General features: G+C 42.1%; 1 protein-coding gene across 4 annotated transcripts in view; it reads left to right on the top strand.

Moving 5' to 3' along the window:
- The window catches only part of LOC120822178 (sodium/calcium exchanger 1), a 68,197-nt gene extending 48,825 nt beyond the window's left edge, over positions 1-19,372 (top strand). For 3 of the 4 annotated variants that reach the window (XM_078106408.1, XM_078106409.1, XM_078106410.1), the window contains 6 exons: positions 7,481-7,587; positions 9,135-9,259; positions 9,832-9,867; positions 10,458-10,557; positions 11,150-11,422; positions 14,037-19,372. In XM_078106408.1, the coding sequence (XP_077962534.1) occupies positions 7,481-7,587; positions 9,135-9,259; positions 9,832-9,867; positions 10,458-10,557; positions 11,150-11,422; positions 14,037-14,416 (1,021 nt within the window). In that variant the 3' untranslated portion in view covers positions 14,417-19,372. The remainder of the gene's footprint in view (positions 1-7,480; positions 7,588-9,134; positions 9,260-9,831; positions 9,868-10,457; positions 10,558-11,149; positions 11,423-14,036) is intronic. The other variant, XM_040181622.2, reaches the window with a different exon arrangement.
- Positions 19,373-22,302: the final 2,930 nt, after the last annotated feature.

Here is a 22,302-nt window from a genome sequence, read left to right as displayed (position 1 = left end):
AGGCAGGAAAAACAACCATTCAGATAAAACCACCATCCACAGAAATCTGAGGGGCGAGAAAGACTGAAAGACTTCAGGAAAGAAGACAAGTCAGTAAGTTGACAGTAGTAGTAATATGACTAATAATGATAATGATACTAGGAGTGGTTCTAAATAGAGCCATCATAGGCGGAACAACCAGATTCTAGATATAACCATGATCCATGCCTATGAGACATGAAAGCACAAAGACCCCGGGGGGAGGAGCAGAATTTGTGATGTGCATTAATGGTACATGACTGCATATAAGGGGAGAGAGAAGAGGAGCTCAGTGTATCTCATAGGAAGTCCCCCGGCAGTTTAGGCTTATAGCAGCTTATCTAAGGGCTGGTCCATACTGACTTGAGCCAGCCCTGACTATAAACCTAAGCCAGCCATAACTCTAAACTTGAGCCAGCCCTGACTATACACCTGAGCCGGCCTTGACTATAAACCTGGGCCAGTCATGACTATAAACCTGAGCCAGCCATGACTATAAACCTGAGCCAGCCATGACTATAAACCTGAGCCAGCCCTGACTATACACCTGAGCCGGCCATAACTCTAAACTTGAGCCAGCCCTGACTATAAACCTGGGCCAGCCATGACTATAAACCTGAGCCAGCCCTGACTATAAACCTGAGCCAGCCCTGAATATAAACCTGAGCCAGCCCTGACTATAAACCTGAGCCAGCCCTCACTATAAACCTGAGCCAGCCCTAACTATACACCTGAGCCGGCGTGACTATAAACCTGAGCCAGCCCTGACTATAAACCTGAGCCAGCCCTCACTATAAACCTGAGCCAGCCCTGAATATAAACCTGAGCCAGCCCTGACTATACACCTGAGCCGGCCCTGACTATACACTTGGGCCAGCCATGACCCTAAACCTGAGCCAGCCATATAAGAGTCCTAAACCTACTCTTAAATGAGATGACTGTGTCTCCTACACCAACCTTTTTCCCTCAAACATGATATAGTGGCTGATAAAGAGTATATATGTAACAGGGGCAAACTATGGAATAAGATGATGAATGGAATAACCTTTTTCACTTTAAACTAAACCTAATCTCTGTTCAATCTCTGTTCTTGATGGAAGTGTTCAAAGATACATGAGAACAGACGAGTTGAGAAAGAAGGAGCGAGGGGAGGTGAATGAAAAAATAAGGGATTACAGGAAACGAGGAGGAAGGACGATGGCCCATTGCTCATTCACCTCTCTTTGTGTACTTGTCGTCATCATTTCCCCTCCCTTGATAAAGATGGAGAATGGATAAGGGAAAGTTAAGATTAAGTGGTGTCTGTCTGGCATTTATCTGTGTGTTTTTGTCCGTTTCTCATTTTTATTTATTTCCCTCTCTTTCTACTCTCTTCGACCCGTTTTTTCTCTGAAAATTTTCCTTTCATTCGGCTTGCTCTTTGTCTTTGGGTTGAATCTATCCATCTGTATGTCCCTCCAGACCAATTCATCCTTGTAATTGGCTTATCTCTCTATTTTGTATTTTTCCTTTTCAATTTCTCTTTTTTTCCTTTTCTTGCAAACCCTTCTGTTTCAACTCATCTACCCGTCTCTCCCAGCATCTCTTCGCTGTAAAACTGATGCATAATTAAAACCTGCTAAAAGGGTTTGCTGACTGGAAAGGCGGAAACAGCAGCTGTAACGTTTAAACAGCTTCTTGTGATACACAACAACAACATCTGGAAAGCACGGTTGCACGTGTACTTTGGTCATTCCTTGGCAACCGCCTAAAAACAGGTTCAAACACTTTCTAGCTCAAGAGATTAATGTTTCATACTGAATGCTGCGGTTTTACTTTTATATGTTAATGAAAGGCCAATCAAAAAGGAGATTAATAATTCATCAAAAAGTACAATTTCTCTGTAAAATATACTTTTTTGTTTTTTTTATGAAAGATGGTGGTAAATTTAATGCGCTGCAGCTGCAAAGCCAATTAGTGTTTGATTTTACAAACACAGGAAAGGTGAGAGTATGTGTGAAAGAAGTGCCTTCATTTGTAGCTCCCGTTAGCTCACAAATTAACAGCTGTTATTATGCCTATCGATTAAAGTTATTAAAAGTTTATTTTAACAAGCTAGTTTTCCAGGTCAAGATTCAACATTCATAACATTGTTCTGGAAAGCTATGCAGTGCTTTCTTGGAAAGATGCAAAGTGGCCGACAACACAAGTTGTTACATAAAACATTATATAAAGTCACAGTGAGAAAATTTCTCACCCATGAGCCAAATCAAAAATCAGTCAGCTGACTCACAGATTCATTCCTTCTCATGAAGTCAGGCATTTCCCTTCGGAGGCAAACTGTGATTCCTCGTTTCCCCAAATCCTTTGATATTGCTGGATCCGGATCCAGCTATCCTCCTTACCTCATTGAATGCACAGAAATGGCACAAGGAGGGCAAAGTGCCATGTAAAATCAGCTGAGGGAGTCTGGGTTGATGCCACCATGGCTGTCATGGCTGTCAGTCGTCTCATAAAATCGAAGTCATAAGCCTCAAATCTTCAGCTTAGCCTTCAATCGAAACCCTCCATGCTGTCAGTGTTGATTCACACATACGTACACGAACGCAGAAGCTATTGTAAAAATACAAATTTGCATGTTTCCTTTAGTTTTGATTGCGCAAACGTAATGCTAGTGGTTCTAACATGCTTTCTCGACTAACTTTCAGTGGGCAACAAGATCAGACCTCCTTAGCCTGTCTTTCTTTTTTCTCGTTCCTCCTATATCTTTTTTCTTTCATTTTTTTCTATTTCATTCTCAATTTGAATTTAATATATTCTTCTCTGCTATTGTATCGTGTATATATTGTGCATTTTTAATTACTGCTACACACAAATTCCCCCCTGGGGATTAATAAAGTATATATATTATTTATCTATATCCCATCCTCTGACCCACATTTCTATTTTGTTATTCATTCTCTCTTCCTTCTTTTACACCTGCCTGTTTTTCTCATCCTCTTCCTCCCCCCGTCAGTACAGTAGATTACAGAACATCAAATCATTTGTGTGTGTGGTTGTTACGTTCTGACTCCCCAGGAGGGGAGTTGTATGATGTGATTTCTGCCATTGCTTAATCCTACACAACGTGATGCAGATGGGAAGGAATTAGCGTGCACGCATGTGTGTCCGATGCGGGACCTCTACAATATTTAAATTGTATAAGCGACTGCTGCATTTGGTGTTATTCCACTTTCTGTTTTTATGCCAACCATAAATCCTCCGTAGATTATGTGTTTCAGATTCTAACTGAATTTCTTGCTCCTATCTCTCTCTTCTAACCCGTCTAGCTCTGCTTCCTGGATGCCTGTAGAGGCTGTTTACAGATTCGGCTAATTCAATAGAAGCTCTCTCTTCCCTTTATTCTTGGGTTTGAGGGCTGATATCCACTATGGGGTGGATTAAAGCTGGATTTTCTATTTCTATTTCAAGGGTGCTTTGGCTTTTCCACAATACTTGCAATGACCCTTATGTATCAATTTGATTTATAAATTAAGTTTAGTGGCTTTACGCGTCAGCGGCATGATGTGTCATTCGTAACCGGGTCGTGTTGTGAATTCAGGGCCTTTAGCAGAAAGATCACAAAACAAATCGAAAAAGCAAACCAGAAAGATATTTAAAAGATGACACCATTATTGTACACAGTCTTTTGAAATAAATATAAGGAAATTACCATGAGGCCACGTCTACCCTGCACAGCGCACGGTCTGCAAAGAACCACCACTTTTGTCGTAATAGACAGTGGTTTGGAAAAAAACTGGCTAAATATGGGGTTTGTTGGCACTTTAAAACACAGCCGTCAAATGGTGGAGAGTTGGGATTACAGCAAACTGCACAACCAGGTAGAGTCGATAGTTCAACATTTTCCACCCGTTGGAATTCTGCCTTGGAGATCATCAAAATGTAAGAAAATACAATTAAACAAAACTGTGTAAAATACACGCTTTCTAAAGTGATTGCTCGTTAATTAATACGATAAAATTGAAGAAAATAGAAGAAAACCTTTTTCTCCTAATCACGATTAATGAATTTAAAAGTGAGATTAATTAGTTTTTTAAAGATATTTTGGCAGCCCTTGTTTTTTGGTAACTTGTCGCATGTGAGCGCCAGCAGGAACCCGTCTGTCTCTTCATAGTTTTTCTCTTTTTTTTCTCTCCCGTCTTCTCTCGTCTCACATCCCTGCTCCTCTGAGGCTTTCCATCTTATTGCCCTCACCTTCTCTCTATCACAGTCCACACCTCCCTCTGCCGTTCTCAGACCTCAAATCATCTCATGCACCGATCCATCTCTGTCATCCCACACACACCAGAGATGCATTTTTATTACCCACCACAGCTGGAGACCACTTAGCCTCAGTGTTTATGCGGGATGTGTTTGTTTTGTGTTGTTCCTCATTAAATATTCCATAATATAATTAAAAGTAATAATATCTCCCTTCAGACTTGTTTTCTTTTTTCCCCTTACTGACTTTTTTTTGGTGTTGCTACCATTCAGATAAGAGGAAAAAAGATTTTCTCTGGGCGCCCGATCCACATAGAAGGGCCGGTGCAGAAGTTAAGAAGCTTGTGAACTGTCTTGTGAATTGCATGTTTTTTAAGCGTTGCACGTGCAACTACAACATTTTCATGATCTAAATTTGACTGTGCAGCGGGAATACTCTCACCACTCTGAGTTGGACGTTTTGCCGTAAGCAGCAACAGTAAAACTGGAGTGTTTATAAATCATTGTCATTCGAGAAAATTTGTTTGCTGCTGTGGTTCTATAAAATGCTCGAGCCCACCGCACCTGAAAGCGTGGGAGGCTTTAAATGCCTAAAAAACACACACACACAAACACCTGCGCGCAGACACCAGTTGCTGTAAATCAAAAGTAGAGCTGGAGCCAGAAGAAATCTCCGAGATGGAGACAGAGATATGAAGACAGTCTGTGTCCATTAAGTAATGCGATGACGTCTCAGCTAATCAAATCAAACTGCCGCTCAATCATTCAGTTCCGTGAGAACTTTAGGGCCACATGCAAACAAACACACACATTCACACGCACGCACACACACACGCAACGTGAAACTTATCCCACAAACTGATTTATAGGCGACTTGATTCTGTTTAGGGCTTTTCAATCAACGGCCCCTTTCGTTGAGCCTCTTCCATCCCGTCGCTGTGGCTTTTATCAGTCTCTATTTATGGAAGTGCAGGTTCTGGGCGAACGTGGAGTGTGTGTCTGTCTCTGTTGACCGACCACCCGGGGCTGTGAGGCTGTCTGTCAGAGGAACTTTCTGGGAGCAGGTGTCAAAAAGTAACACGGTATGGAGAAAAGGCGAGACAGAGACAGAGGGGGAGGAATGTAATAAGATGGGTAATGTATCGTTTTATGCAGGAGTGCATGTCCACTTTTTGTGTTTAATTGCAGACCTCTTTGTATCATGAGTAATGATGAATTTGTTAAGAAACGGTTAAAATTTGTAATGAAATTGTACAATATTTATCAGAAGAGACTTCACCTCAACGCTCAAAACAAAAGCACTCTTCCCTTAGAAGTAAATCATGGTTTTGTCAATAGTTTTGTATAAAGTTCTGAAAATTTGAAATACAGTTCATTCTGAAGGGGGCAATGAACATCTAACAATTTTCAACTTCAAACAGTTGTTCAAACACTCAATGGTAGTGCAAAGGGGGAATAGGTCTGTGACTGTCTGAACCAAATTGAATTGATACCAAGTGTGACGTTGAACTACATTGACATCTCTGGAGCCAAACTACAACTGAGGATGAAAGGAATTAGACTTCTAATACCTAATATTAATTACGGCTACGTTCACATGTATCATTTCAGACCAATGCCGGGATAGACAAGTGACCATAAGCAGAATACGTTGTGAGGCGCATGGTAATGGAACATCACCGTGCATTCCAGATGGTTTTATAGAATGAAGATGAGGGGAAGAGAAGGCCAAAAGAGAAGGAATTACTATGCTGAGATAGAAGATGGCGAGCGGAGGCAGCAGATGGAAGAGCTGCGACAGACGGCCCCTAACTATGAATAATGAAAGCGCATGATGTGGAGCACGAGTGCACGTATCCACTGTGCGCATGTTCCTGTCCGTTGGAAGCCTATGATTAGTCTGTGTGGGTGTGTGTGCGCGCTCTTGTTCCCTCGGCGTGTTTTAAGTCGTAACCCTTCACATCTCAAAGGAGTCCGTGCATTACTCACACTCCCCTTTCATCTCTTTTAGGCCCCATTCTCTCACTCCCGTCCTGCCTCTTCCAACTCACTGTCACTTGACCACATGTTCTGTGCTCTGCCCCCCTGTAGTTACTGTTGCTGCACCTGTCAATCTCTCCACTAGCAATTATAACGGGCAGGTGACATGGGAATGGTGGAAGAAAAGAAAACGGCAATGTGACAGATATTTCATTTTCGCCTTTCCCCCTTCTCAATGGCTTTGCATGTTTTTCCCTTCTTTCATCTTATGTTTCACATCTGACGAAACATCCTTCTTATCTTCTCTACCATTCCTGAGACTTGGCTTCTCAATCCGACGCGGTGTTGGAAACAGCACATGCAGCCGTATCTCACCGATGAAAACGATGCGGCCAACGTGGCCGATGACACGACCAGGTGGAAATCAACACTGGCTTGATGAGATGGAGATTATCTACTCGAGTCCAAACTGATGTGAATTCCACATAGAAGGACCAAAACCTACACATGCCAAAAACATTTTGTTGCAGCGGGCATTTTGAAATAAGCTGTTGGTAGTGTTGTATATTTAGTGTGTAGAGCTTTGGTTTTTGGGGTCACAGTAAGTTAAAAACGTTCCAATCAAACGCCCTATTAAAAGATTCTCTGCCTGTAAATGCACAAACGGAAACAACCACAACGTCATCTAATCTTTTTGTCTCAGTCTGCTGAAACACGCACTGCTATTTAAAAAAGAAAAATCCCTCCAGCCTTATTTAAATGTACTTGTTACGGTCGCGGTACGCATCGCCTGGTGCTTTAGGAGCTTTCCCCTGGGAGCTCCTAAAACCTGGAAATGTCTTGAGTGTGGCACATTGCATCATCGTCAACAGGAAGCAAACCTAATGAGGGCCAGTGAGGGGAAGAAAGCAGCCACACAGTGTCCCACTGGGCAGCATGAACTTCAGCCGGCTTCAGCCTTTTCAAGGGGCGGTTCATCATCTTGCAAGAGAGAAAATTAAGAACTGACAACATAATTGTGGTCCTTTTTTGTGGTTATATATTACTTAGTAGGTTGTGATGGTAAGGAGATTAGGCAGCAGCAGCAGAAATGTTATCCTGTCTGCATGTATTCTGATGAGTGAGACGTTCCCCGTTTTAATGAACTGCTCCACGAAAACGCTCGTCATGAGCGCAAAGCTAAAAAGTTTAATTATCTGGGATTCGCTCACCGAGCCTCGTCCTTCTCTCTGCTTTTTAACAGGAAGATCATCGAGGTGAAGATAATTGACGATGAGGAGTATGAGAAGAACAAGATGTTCACCATCGAGCTGGGAGAGCCTGTGCTGTTGGAGATAGGACAGAAACACGGTGGGTGTCTGTGTGTGTCTGTGTGTGTGTGTGTGTGTGTGTGTGTGTGTGTCTAGAAGCCAGCGGGGGAAAACACTAACAGAAAGGATGGAGTCTTTGGTCAAGTCCAAGGCCTACGGCCACAAGTTTTATAAGTAGTGTGAAAAACACTGATAATAAATAATAGCATCCCACGGATATCAGGAATACAGGACATAAAGCATGTTTTCACCCAATAAAATACACCAAATTCAATCATTTGTATTTCCTGCTTAATGGGCCGTTCTGTTCTGTCATTTCTCACTTTCTTCGCCCTTCACATGTCAGCCTTTCTACTTTTTACGAATGTAGAAAGCTTCAGTTGAAGTTTTAAAAGGCTCATTACAGCAGGCAGACAGCGAGTCGTTGGCAGGTGACTCAAGGCTAAAGAGAACCAGCGCCGAGTCAATAAGTGATTCCTGCAGCTCGTCCTGCTGTGACATTCCTGTTTTATTTCCACGGGCCGAAAATGAGCAAGATGACAGAAAGGAAAAAAAGGAATCTGGAGTACCTTTTGTTGAGTCCTTTCACTTGACAAAGAGATTGTCTTTGTTCACCCTGTCCTTTCTTCCTCACTAATTTACTCTTTCCTTCAGCCCTGTGTAATTTACACAATCATTAATAATATATCATTAATATACGTCTGACCATTACTGGTTCTGAAACTGGGGTTTGGAGCCCACACAAGCAGTTACAGGCAGAAACATCTATATATCTTTCTTACTCATACTTACTTAAATTACACAATACATATATATATATATATGATGACTGGAGGAAGTTTCTGAATCAGAGGGTGTCAAAAGACAGTATGTCTTACATACTGTCTGTAATGTAGAATTGTCCAGTGGTCCAGCACGCGCCACAGGACTCCAGAAGCTCTACTCACAGAATTCCATCAAAAGTGAATAACTGATATTTCAAATAAGTTCAGGCTGTTTGTTTTTTCATCAGTTGCAATATCGGTTTTGATGGTACAAGGTTTATCAATACTGTACCTGAACGCTCACTTTGTCAACAGAAACGCTGCTGCTCTGCTAACGTGCTTTTAATGCTGTGCCTCCTCTGGAGAAAGAGTGTCAGAGCTGCGAGGCGTAAAGGTCGGCACTCTGAATGTCAGTCATGAAGAGACTAAAGCTTGTGCTTTGTTTCCTTACGGAGGAAATATAATTGTCACATTCCCACGGAGGCTTGGATTGCCTATTTGGCCCATCAATGTTTGAACAATGGCATTTACATTGTAGACTTTAACAACCGCTTGCACAAAGTGTTCATATAATGCCCCAGCAAAATCATAACGCTGATTCTGCTGCTTTAGCAAAACCAGATAAATGAAAAAGAGTTCTATATATACAATTTTCAGTATAAATGGCAGGCAAAATCTGAATGAATGAATGCTAATTCTCAGTCGATTACATGGGAAGTATTGTCTCTCTCTACAGCATTTAAGAGGTAATTTTGCCAATTACCCGGAGCAAAAACATTGCAGGAGAGTTCAATCATATGTCGTATCTCCTCCCTTCGTGCAGGGGACTCCAATGAGAACAAGCCATTGGTGGGAGCCGAGGACGAGGAAGTGGCCAAGATGGGCTGTCCAAGCTTGGGCGAACACACCCAAGTGGAAGTGATCATAGAGGAGTCCTACGAGTTCAAGGTAAGCGTGTTGGTTTTGCACGTGTTATATTAACATTTGCATAATCCATTTGTGTGCATGTAAGTGTTTCCCTTCAACCGTTATATCAGAAGCTCTGCAGAATGCATCACCAGCTAATCACGTTTAAATAACAATAACCGCCAGTTTGGTCGCCTTCAAGTCAGCCGCATTGAATATCAACCTAAAACATGAATGACTTAAATTACCAATTGGAGCTAAACAGTTTGAAGTGAAGTGTCCCGGTGCAAAGGGTGAAGGATTCATTAGAACCACATTGGCTTGGTCGTGTAACACATATTGTATATTAGACGAATCTTGTAATTTAGCCACGGATCATTAGAGACAACTTGACCTTTCATACAGCATAAACCAAAGGCTTCTGTCTCGGCTGTCCTTACAGTGTGCATTGTCATGTCATTTGTGTTGCTTTTTTCATGATTCTTTTAATTCAAAACGATTTTGTCTCTTGTGTGTTGTCTCAAAAATGTAACCAATCATGTTCTTGTTGCACATTTCATTTGCTCATTTGTCCATCTGTGTCATTTTGTATGTGTGCGCGTGTGCCTGAGCAGAGAGCAGTAAATACGCTTCTTAGGCAGGCTGAAAAGGTTAAAAAGGCTCTGTCACTCTTTAGTTTGCTTGTGCATGCAATGCTAGTTCTTCCATCTGCTACTATGCAATAGTGGATTTTCCCTATGCAGTATATGTCTATATATATATATTATTACATTTACATTACATGTCATTTAGCAGACGCTTTTATCCAAAGCGACTTACATTACACTTTAAACCCATGGCTTTTTTCACATTTTTGCCCAGGGAGCAATTAGGGGTTAGGTGTCTTGCTCAGGGACACTTCGACATGGAACATGGGGCGGCCTTGAATCGAACCAACAACCTTGTGCTTCCCAGCACACCTTCTCTAACCCCTTCGCCACATATATAGATATATAAATCCTTGATTGTGACCAAACACTGGTATTGATTTGAAAAAACTTGAAAACTACATAGATAATAATCCAAGCACCTGACACTATTATAATGCTAGTTGAAAGGTTTCCCTCTTCTATGTGGCTACGAGTGAATTAACAACTTGAGGATTGTGTCTTTCTTGTTCTGCCTCGTCTGTCTGCACTTGCATATTTGCTATGTGTGTGTGTGTGTGTGTGTGTGTGTGTGTGTGTGCGTGTGTATCTAGAGCACAGTAGATAAACTGATCAAGAAGACCAACCTGGCCTTGGTGGTGGGAAGCAGCAGCTGGAGGGAACAGTTTGTCAATGCTGTAACTGTCAGTGCAGGTAAAACACACACACACACACACACTCTTAAGCATCTTTAGCATTCTTCAGACGATCAGCACGTCTGCACATTGTGCCCTTTACTGTTCATCATCTCAGTATTAAATAAACTTGTTATCACTATATCCAGACAGCGGCTGGACAAAGTCTAAGCATGCTTTGTTTGCCAGACAAAACCGAACAGATGCAAACGCTGTGCATCCTTAACCAATTACATGATGACAGAAACAGGAAATTGCACCGCAAATTAGAACCGTCAAACACATTATGTGGTCAGTCAGTGTGCACCATGCTTATTGCTGAGAATAAGGTATGCAATGGCATTTTAATTTGAACCTTTTGCTGCATTTATATCTGTGTATCTATCTATTCGAGGTCTACTAGATTCATCGCTTATCCTACATAACCCATACAGGCAATTCCTTCTCTGTTAACACTAAGCACCATAGTGCCCTTTAGCCCCAATTGTGGTTTAACTCACTGTAAAACCATAATTAGTATTAATCAACTTTAAACCTCGTGTCCATTTCCTGTCCATTCACTCCCCTCCTCTATTCCTCTCTCTCCTCCTCGACGTTTGCGTGCACAAAAGGAGATGACGACGAGGAGGAAAGCGGCGAGGAGCGGCTGCCGTCCTGCTTCGACTACATCATGCACTTCCTCACCGTCTTCTGGAAGGTCCTGTTCGCCTTCGTCCCGCCCACGGAGTACTGGAACGGCTGGGCCTGCTTCATAGTCTCCATATCGCTCATCGGCGTGCTGACGGCGGTCACCGGCGATCTGGCGTCGCACTTCGGCTGCACGATAGGGCTGAAGGACTCGGTGACGGCCGTGGTGTTCGTGGCGCTGGGGACATCGGTGCCAGGTGAGTGGGGGGCGGTTTCATGAACGCGTGAAGTTCACGTTTTGTTCACAGCACATGATTCCTGACTGACATGAGATGACATTCGAGCCCAAAACTCCCCCCACCAAGGCAGTGGGGAAGTGTGATTCATATTTCTTATCCCAAATTTCCAATGTGCCAGACGTGCAAACAATAACAGATGAGTTATCGCCTCTCTTCCATCTGATTTCAATAGCAGCCGCCCTCAGTGGGCTCGCTGGCAATAAAAATTGAATTGTAAAAACGTCGTCTCCATCACCAAGGCTTCAGCCTGGACTCGCCTCCTCCTGCAGGGGATGCGTTGTTTCGGGGCTTTAATTCAATTCCCCTCCTTCTTCCCCTCGTCAACCTTTTTATCCCCCCCCCTCATATGATTTATAGAAAATGCTCTTTGCTACTCCTCCACGCTCCTTGAAGGCTTTAAGCGAGGTTTGAATCAATTCCTCCACCAACCCGATATACCCGTGTGCGACAGATTACACATCCGTTATTAGTGTGTTGGTCCACAACTCACATGTCCATGATATTTTTTGGGGCTTGTCTTGTTTTTTTCTCCCCTGTTCTGATGTTGTTTTCACTTTTCTTTATTTGATCTTTTCCCACACTGTTGTGTCTCCCTCCTCGCTCTCTCACATTCTCGTTCCCCATCCCGGTCAATTTATTACTAACTAACTCTAGCTGGCTAACTCGCTCGCTCCCTTCCTTTTATTGGATGTTGGGTTTTCACTGTTCCATCCATCATTGTGACCCGTGTGCTGAGTTACGCAAGTGGATTTGGGTGAAAATGGGTCCCTTAGTACATTGAGATCTCCTTTCAGCTTATTAGAAACATACCTCTCCTCTCTCCTGCACCCTTCCCTCCTTAGGCATGACACTTTTCTGCATTATTAATAAGAAGGCACCAAAGGATTATCCAGCCAATTTAGACCAGATTTGCAGATTGAGGCAATTAAGAGGACAAACGCTGATCACAAATCCTGTGGAGGTCACAGATTGTCTTCATTCTGGCGCAGTATGCATTTTTTCTTGGACATGATTATTAAAGGGTCACTCACCCCAGATTTAAAAAAGTATTGTGGCCCAGCACTACCTACGCAGGTGATGTGATCATACTGTACAGTAAGGACTAGTGCACAGAATTATTATTTGAAATTGAGAATTTGAATTACAGGTAGTAACCTGGGTCCAGGTACACACGGTTTATGAAAGTACCACGTATTCTTTAATAATCGGGATCTTTAGGAAAGTAATTCACAACAGCTTGTGAATATACATCACTTCAAACTTGCTGAATATTAAATATATGATGCAAAAGTTTTCTTGTAATGTTCAGTTTTATGACTCCGATGGGTCTATTAAGATTCATCACCCCCCAAGAAAGTTTGAGGATTTTTCTCAAATGTTGGGGCTGGAATTTGAAATAATCTTGCTGAGATTCACATGAGAATTGACCCTTATTTCACTCTATGTCTCTGTCTATGAATAGAAATAAGCCGAGACGGGCATGCGATTACTGGCAGCTGTTCCCCTGGTGTTCCCTGCCAACCCAGTTCGAGAGTCTCTGCTTTTTACCCAATAGCTGCAGGAAATGCTTCACTCACGTACGCATATACGTATGCAACTAAAGCAATTTGCAGCATATATTAAATCCACATTTGTTCCATCTGAGGCTGATGATGATGTACAACTACGGATTACGGAAAAGGAACAATGAGTGAAGTAATCCTGGTTAAATTGATGTTTCATTTTCAGTATATAGTTGGAAAATGACGTATATAACTGACTAAATTGATGGGTTTTGACTGTGGCTGGCTATCATTTTGGACAATCATTCAAGAGCTTTTCATTCACTTTAAACGGAATATTCTTCATTTCAAATGCTTGTCAAAATAATCAAAATAAACGTGGCTAGTTTTGCTAACTGTCTAGGAATACTTACAGGGCAAACAGCTGGTAAACCAACCAGCAAACATAACAGTCAGCAATCACCAACTCAATAGCTCATTTCTGTGTTTACTTTCAACTCGGAGCCAAGCATTTCAAATGATTAATGCAAAGTCTTATTTCATTTTGAATGATGGCTCACTGCTTGTTTCAATACAGATTATTTTGCGGCGTTGTGTTTTACGACAGAGTGTGTGACTCCGAACTAAGAAAGACCCACAGTCTAATTTTAAGAATAAGAAAAAATATATAATGTCCTTTTATGATGGTCAAAAAGATTCATCACCTAAGATTGTTGACTCATTACAACATGATAAATATCCAATAAATATGTAATTATTTCTATGAATACCAACAGCTGTTCATGCTAACTGGTTCTAAGTGGCCTTGTGTGATACCCAATACCATCATGTATGAGGTTGAGATATATATATATATATATACCAATTAAACAACCGTGTCAAATGGAAGGCAAACGTATGGACCTACATTTGTATTGTTTAATACTCCATTTTAGGTTGGGGTTCCTTCCTCGGGGCCTGTTATAAAAGATCATTAAAAATAATTTCCATGACACTTATTTCCATCCATGTTGAATAGTAATGCTATATAATCCCTGTTTACATTTCATAACTTTTCCTCTCTAATCCAGACACGTTCGCCAGCAAGGTTGCCGCCATCCAGGACCAGTACGCTGACGCCTCCATCGGCAACGTCACCGGCTCCAACGCCGTCAACGTCTTCCTCGGCATCGGCGTGGCGTGGACCATGGCGGCCGTCTTCTGGCGCTCCAAGGGCGAGGTGTTCAGGGTGGACCCGGGAAACCTGGCCTTCTCCGTCACCCTCTTCACCATCATGGCGGGGCTGTGTGTGTGCACGCTGCTGTACCGGCGGCGGGCGTCAGTGGCCGGCGGCGAGCTGGGCGGACCGCGGACATGCAAGATGATAACGTCGCTGCTGTTTGTCTCCATGTGGCTGATTTACATCCTGCTGGCGTCGCTGGATGCGTACTGCCATATACCAGGGTTATAAGTGGAGAGGGGAGAGAGAGAACTGCTGCCAATGGGAAGAGAGAGAGAGAGTGTAGATGGGAACGATGAGTCATAGAGGTGGATCCGTATGGGCAGAGTTTTCAGTGTAGAGTTCTATTCTTTGTATTTATTAATTTCCTGAAAAGATGAGTATCATCACAAAACACTAAAAGTGTCAAACTATATCCAAACGTGCGTCGGCATTAGCAGCTTTTGAAAGAAAAGCCGTCTTACATCCACTGATGGGAAACTTCTAGAATAATAAATCCCTTTTAACAGAAAGAATGAATGAGAAAATTGCAGGTTTTTATGTTGTCACCTTAATCATCCGTGATGATTGGTGCACAGCGCTGTTTGATAGTATATAAAAGGCTGATATGTCCCAGTATAGTGCCAAACCAGCGGGAGAGCAGGAGAGATAGACACCAAGGAGAGCTGTTGGCCGGCTTCTGAAGAAGAAGGAAAAGAGATAATTGCCCAAAAGTGAGAGAGCAGGCTCGAGGCAACTAAAGTCTGGATAAAGTCCATGACGAGATCAGAGAAATACTAAAATAAGAACAGATGGGAAAAGCATTCTACATCCCCTTCTCACTCTCTCTCGGTTATTCCGCCTCTACTTTGTCGTCCTCGCGAGTTTGGTGGATCCTCCTGTGTACCCACTGAACTCCATCTTATACTAGCAGTGAGTTATTACTTTAAAGTCCTCTTCCCCCAAATGCACACCCAAACACACACACACACACACACACACACACCTCGGGGCCCTCAGGTGAATCTCCTGTGGAAGACCATTCACTAACTTGTGGGCGAAAAGGCAAGATGAAAACAGACAATTGATGTTTTTTTCCTTCTCTTCTTGAATACACTGTGCAAAATAGTTGTTCCCCCCAACCGCACAAACACACACACGCACTGTATTCATTTCCTCCATCCCCCTCTTGCCTTACTCTTATCTCCCCTGTAGGAATTGTCTTAAAGTTGTGATAATGAAATACTGTAGTCACTACCAACCAACCTTCTTTTTGATTAAGCCAATCCCAAGCCCTGCTCCTTTTATGCCAATAAAAAGCCTAATTTGTCTGACAAAAACACCCCTTTTTTTTCCCCCCCAAACTTCGATGGCGTCACGTGTTGATGTTGTTACCGTGCAATTGTAAAAATACAAAAGACATGACTGTAGATTGGAGAGCTGGAGATAAAAAACCTTCAAGGTGTTTGTAGGATAGAATGTAACATGGAGGATCAAGATGTTGGATCAGCTCCTGGATGAAGTTGGGATGAAGAAGCAAAATGACTGTGTGATAAGCACGGGGGGGGGGGGGGTAAAAAGTCCCCCTAGTGATCGTTGTCTTTTGTGCGATGAAGAAACGTTGTGCACTACACTCCGTGATGTGCACCGTTTACACGTGAAACAAACGTGCACAACTGAAACTGGAACTTGGTAGTAAATGATGTAACGCCAAGAGACATCAACTAACAAGACCAAAATGGGACCATTCAGAATGAAGGATTACGCCGGTTGTGACCTTGACAACCACAAAGAAGTAGATGGCGACTGCAGTGTTGAAAAATGAGAACTATGACCGTATACAGTGTTTCTAATTGTTCATGATAATATAAGAAACTTTTATTGATGTGTGTGAGAAAAACATTGGCATTTAATTTATGTGAAGCCCCCCCCCCCCCCCCCCCACACCCTCTTTGTAAGTGGATGAAAAGATAATCCTTTTACCTCTGCAAAACCATGCAAGAATACATTTAAATAAAATCCCTCACAAGGGAAAAGGCTGTAAGATGGTGCACATGAAAGCAGAGTTTCAGAGACGGAGAGAAGACTCGGATGGCAGCTTTGAAATGTTGCAGGACTGCAGCAGCTGTAATGTTGGGACGGTGCTTTGTACTCAAGAAAAAAAAAAAAAAACCTGTGCTATCCAAAGATCTATTAGAAGAACACTGTCACAGACCACCAATCATTTTCATGGTGCAGTTTGACCTCGCAGGCACTGAACGAGTCCCACAAGCTGCTAGATGTAAAAGTACAACTTCAATATCTAAATTTATCAAGGTGTTCACACTACGGATAAATGTGCTTACGCAGTGGTATTTTCAATGGATATGAGCCTGTGTCAAAAGCTGTGCAGATGTTTTGTGTTTTCGTGAAAAAGTTTGTTGATTCAGCCATTGGGTGTGTGAGTGTGAAAGTGTGATGTCAGAATAGCTTCACGAGAACATTCCGCCGCGGATTATTTGAGATCTACCATGCTTTTATTTTTTGTATAAACTCCATATTCACATTATGTGGATAGCCCGACAGCACGGGGGCCAGACTGGATCTGGACAGGACGGATGGCACATGGTTAGTCAGCGCAGATCATTATCACATGTAATCCTTTTATTAACAACATCGTGGAAGGAAAATCCTGAGGTAAAACAATAATTTAGCTATTTGTTATACCCCTGTTGACTAAGGGAAAATGGCACTGAAAACAACAATTTACCTGCCTTGTAAACTATGGAGAAATTACCCACCACTTTCAGCTCAACGTAAATGCAGGCTTTACAAAACCAGCTCAGTCGTGACCCGGGCTCGACGCCACACGAGCTCGGCCTTGTTAACATTAGTGCTTGCGTTCATGCAAGACAAGTGGGGAATTGGAGCGGAGGCCCGTCGATCTGACGGGCGAAAATGACTGTATATGCATAACCCTTTGGTCAAATGTGACATTTTCAATGCAACGCCAGTTCCTTGCACTCGATCGAGCGATGAAGGGAATGAGAAATTTAAATTTAGTTCTAGAAAATCCACAAAAAGCAGAAAAATTGTTTCCTGGCTTGGAGCCGTTGCATCACCTGTTAAGATCCTCTTGCTCTACTTAAAGAAATATAATAGTTTTAACGTTGCTGTCTAGAGATTGGAGACACGTTTGCAGACCACATAGGAGCTTCCCTGGATCTTGTAGACTCACTTCAGTACCAAATTTCATTCAAAGATTTGTCTAGACCTTTCACTCAAACCCGGTCATGGTGGACAACTCAAAGTCATCGTCCTGGCAACATGTTATGAAATTTCCTGGCAATCTGTTAAAGAGCTGCAGAGATATTTCAGTGTGATCCAAAGATGGAGACTGGCCAAGCGACGTTGTGATATATGACAATGACAGAGCGAACGTCCGCACTGGAATCTTTCTACATAAATCCAAAGTTTCCTGACTAAATCCAAAACAACCTGCACTTCCACCGGCTGTCTGACTAACCATCGAGATCCTTCCGTTGTCTTAGCTACTACAGTCCTCTCGCACACCGGTTTTGACATGACTGGCTTGTCGTCGTGGCTCCTGGGACTCCGAGGAGCCAAACTGTGCTTCTCAGTGGCTTCCGTAACCGTTTCCAGTTTGAGAATGAGTGGGCGGGTCAACGTGGCTGCTGACGCCACGGTAACGCAAGAATCCTGGGACTGATTTAGAATGATGGGCTTTTTAAAGGTTGATCAGCCTCGCTGGAAGACAAAAGAGAGCGAGCGGTTGTGCATCTGTGTGCACATGCTTTTTAAGTGAGTGAAGAAACGCAAGCGTATTTCTAGTCTCTCGACTGTTGCTTAGCGACCATCTATCTGCAAGCCATTGTCTTCTTGACTGTTACTGGTGTGTGTGAGACGTGTGTGTGTGTGTGTGTGTTATTCTCTTTTGATGTTTCTCATTTTATCCGCTTGCCCTTTTTCTAGTGAACGTGACAATTCTCATTCATTTTCCTCCTCTCTCTGCGGGCACGTTTCAACACACATTACGTGTACGTTCACGGTGTTCATGAAATGCGTTTCCTTCCTCCTTTTCTTTGTGTTACATGTGCCTCTCCTTTTGTTTGTATCACTATCCGTTGTATTTCATTCTACATCCCAGTCATTTTACACTACACACTGTCATTGTTAAGTCTAAGTGCTCTGCTCTGCATATGTGTATTAACAGACATCTGAGTTTGGGATGTGGAGATTATTAATAAAAAAAAGATTTATATTGTATGTTAGATTTATAGGTATTTTATTGACCTAGTAGCCACATACAGAAAGTCATCACATTTTAACATATCAAGTCCAATACGTACCATGAGTATGGTTTCAATCGTTGAATGTCTCCCCTCCCAATTTGCTTAAACCCCATTTAGATAAAGAATACAGAGGGCACGACCTCCGTGTCCTCAGTGTCGGTCACGACCCTGCCAAATGATGATGGAGTTCCTCTCTCAATGCTGTTGTATGCTTTGTGAAACTTTAACTTGAGATTAAGATATCGTGTAAAGGATTTGGTTTTTGAATGCAAAAATAACCAGCTTGTAAAGAGCCAGTATTTTCAAAAACATTATTTGTGCTTTGCTGCATTTCACATTTTGAAACGTCACTAGTGTGTGTGTGTGAGAGAGCGAGAGTTTATTAATCAGGCACTATTTATCTGTACGTATATATTTATTTTTTACCTGTCTTTTCTCTCTCTCAATAATTATCCACTATTCATTTCATTATTCAATGCAGCCCTATTTTTGAGGTCACAAAGTGCTTTTGATATAATTATGTGGTATTTAAATTTCTTCTTTTATTTTATAATTGCTTTGTCAACTTGTCACAATCATTTTGTGTTGTTTTGGTGATGTTTGGTTTTGTTTAAAAAAAATGCCCTCAGAGAGTAAAACATCAACAATTAACAATCTACAAAGGCTGTTTGCTTGTATCCCTCTTTGTGTGTGTGTGTGTTCATCTTCATATCAATCTGACCATGAGTGTGTCGATGCATGAATTAACCCCATTCTGAATACAGTGTTGATGTTGGAAATGTCGTAGTAAAGAGTAAAGTATTTTTAAACGCTGACAATGAAATGACATGAAAAAGATATCAATGTTTTCGAAGACCAAACTTTTCCTTTTCTCTTTTTTTTTTTCCAAAGATGAAATAAAACTGACAAATGCTCAGCAGAGCGTCTGTATCTTTTCTAGATGTTGTAACTTAATTACAGCCGAGGATATTCCTAAAAATGAAGATGCTAATTTCCGTTATTGCTCAGCAATCAACAGATACACTACGGTAATTATATTTGGATTGAACCGATGAGTGGTAAATTAGCCAGGGCCTTGCTTTACATTTGCACTTGAACATTTTCCTTAGAATCTTGCATGCATTAAATATGTGCCTGGGTGGCCAGAACAGATTTGCTAAAGCATACACTCGCAATTTGTTATGTTTTCAGGGTCAGTGATACTGCATGACATGTAAATGTCTCATTATGGTTTTACATTTGGCTATTATGAAAATAATCAATCATTCCACACAATAAAAGAGGTCGCCAAGAGCGCAAGGGTTTTTCTTTGTCCTGAGTTTGTGTTGGCATGTCAGCCATAGTCACTGCCAATAATTAGAAATCATAAATTGAAATTGGAATTAAAGTCAGTCATCATCCTCATTTCAGCCATCAGTCTGAAGTTGATGTAACAGAACATGTTTACTTCCCTGTCGAAATGAGTTGAAAAGGACTTTTGGGAGTGACAGATTGCTGAAATGTACACTCAGAACTCACTATGAGTGTTTATTTACAAAGGCTGAGATAGACCTCCTCCAACTTTTTGATCCATTTCCGCCTGTCGGAAATGAACAAACCAAATCGATATGTCATTCATTATCAGGCGCATTAAAAATTTGTCGGCTATCAAAACTGGCCATTAGACCAGATTTCTAATCGTCTTCCTTCCGGTGAAACAGCAACGGGAAGGCAAATCACCATCCCAAAGGGTAACGAAACGTTGGGCCTGTCTACATCCTGCAAAGGATGCAGCAATCACAGGGGCTGGTTGTTGTCGGAATGGATCCGACCCGACCAATCACAACAGAACAGGTTCACGCCTGCACGGTGGCCGACATCACGCAAAGCTACTCTCTCTGCATGCATCTGCTTCCATTCAGACCTGCTGTTTGCGGAGTTCGGTTGGACAAAACGGTTTGTATGAAATGTTGTGCTGTAGAGCTAACCTCCATGCCATGTGGATGCGAGGGGTCAGCCTCCATCGAGTGCTTTTTGAAGGTCAACCCACAAACCGCCCTTGTTCATGCATCGCTTTCTAAATTCATTTCACTTAACAGCCTCGCAGCTTTTTTAGCTGTTATGCAACCTGACAACACAAAAAGGTTCACAATCATATTTATAGCGCTGGCCAGAGGGGAGTGGTTGCTGGAGATGAAACACTCACGCACAACACACACCTGGGACCTGACCAGGACCCCTGGGCCAATAAACAGCTCCACTGGTTCCCCGATTTGTCCTGAGGCACTTTGGGCCTCATTTGTCCTGAGGCCCAAAGTGCCGTGTGCACGTGTTTCTAAACTGTTTCTAAGACTCATGAGTAAAAAGAAATCCAAACTTTGAGGTTTGAAACTGTTTATGAAAATCTGCTCTGTTGCAGTTTTTTTTCCCTTTTCTCGTTCTTCTCTGTCAGTTTAGGAAACAACAAAGTGGCAGATGTTATTCCCAAAGCGACCCCGCGGTAACCACGGCAGCAAGACAAGTCTCCGTCCTCCGTTGGAGGAGAACAAGACGAAGAGACAAAGAGTAAAAACAACAGTCCTGAGGGAGAGGAGGAACATCACGACGGGGAAAGAAGATGGACAGCAAAAAAAGTGTGTGAGGAAGAAGAGAGGAAGAAAGGCAGACGGATCGGTATGAGTGTGACCAGAACAGACATTGAGAGAAAGCAATAAACAGATTGAACGTGACAGAGTCGATGCTCACACAGATTTATCCTGTGGGATGAAGAAACAGACAGAAAGCAACATGCTACGTCGATCGTCTCCCTCTCCGGGGTCCAAACGTTTGCCTTCATGCATTAACACATTTTGACAGTTGTTTAATTGGATATATATATATATATATATATATATATATATATATACACACATATATAGTGAGTGAGAGATGGATGAGTTTTTCTTGGCGGGATTAAGCCTAAAACAATGATTTTGTGAAATAGAAAAGTGAATTTAAATGGTGGCACGACAATTCATCTACGATGTTCTCAAACATAATAAATGTGAACACATCTGAATGCATTTAGCATAAACAAAATGTTGATAACATCTCAACCCAATTCCCTCCTCTGAAGTAATAGTAACAGTAATAATAGGGGAGAAAAACAAACTTGAGGTGAGAGTATGAAGATAAAGCTGACGTCTTGAGGCTGACAGTCGGATGCAATGTGTCACCTTTCTTTGTGAGCAAGGCGCTGCGGTTACGTAAAGCATGAAAAGCATCACAAAAAGGGTCACTTCTCCAGAATGTGCGCACTAATCCCCCGAATGTGCCGTGAAATGCATGCATTTTTATTTGAATCGTCCACGGCCCATTTCAGTGCTTCCACTGTAGCTTAGATTTAATGCTACAAATCTGCACCCATAACAAGTGTTTGTCAGGTTATTAATCACAGCTTGCTTGTTGCCTAAAAACATTCAGTATTGTGTGTCGTGAATATAGAAATCATGCAATGTAGAAGAATCCAAACAAACAAATATGTATGTATGTATGTTGAAGGAAGTTGTTAAACAATAATGCTACAGAATGTCAACAAAATCCCCCCAAAAACAGTTTAAGAAATCCTGAAAAGGGCGTATAATCCATGTTGAAACAACTAATCTGCAAAAAGCTTGTAATATGTGATGTTTTTCCTTTATTTTGTACTTACATATGTTCTCTGCTGTCGGTCTGAACCAGCAATATGCTCAACACAGTTCTTGCCTCTCCTCTCTGGTTCCATCCCAGCTTGTTGAGCCCAGTATTTCTAGTGTGCCCTCCCCAGATATATTCGGATATTTCCATGACAGTTTCTGGTCTCTCTACTTTCTGCAAACACTGACGCAT

Source organism: Gasterosteus aculeatus, chromosome 7 (genome assembly GCF_964276395.1).
Source record: "Gasterosteus aculeatus chromosome 7, fGasAcu3.hap1.1, whole genome shotgun sequence".
Lineage (NCBI taxonomy): Eukaryota > Metazoa > Chordata > Actinopteri > Perciformes > Gasterosteidae > Gasterosteus > Gasterosteus aculeatus.
Note: the sequence above shows the minus strand (reverse complement) of the source record. Positions and strands in the feature narration are given on the sequence as shown.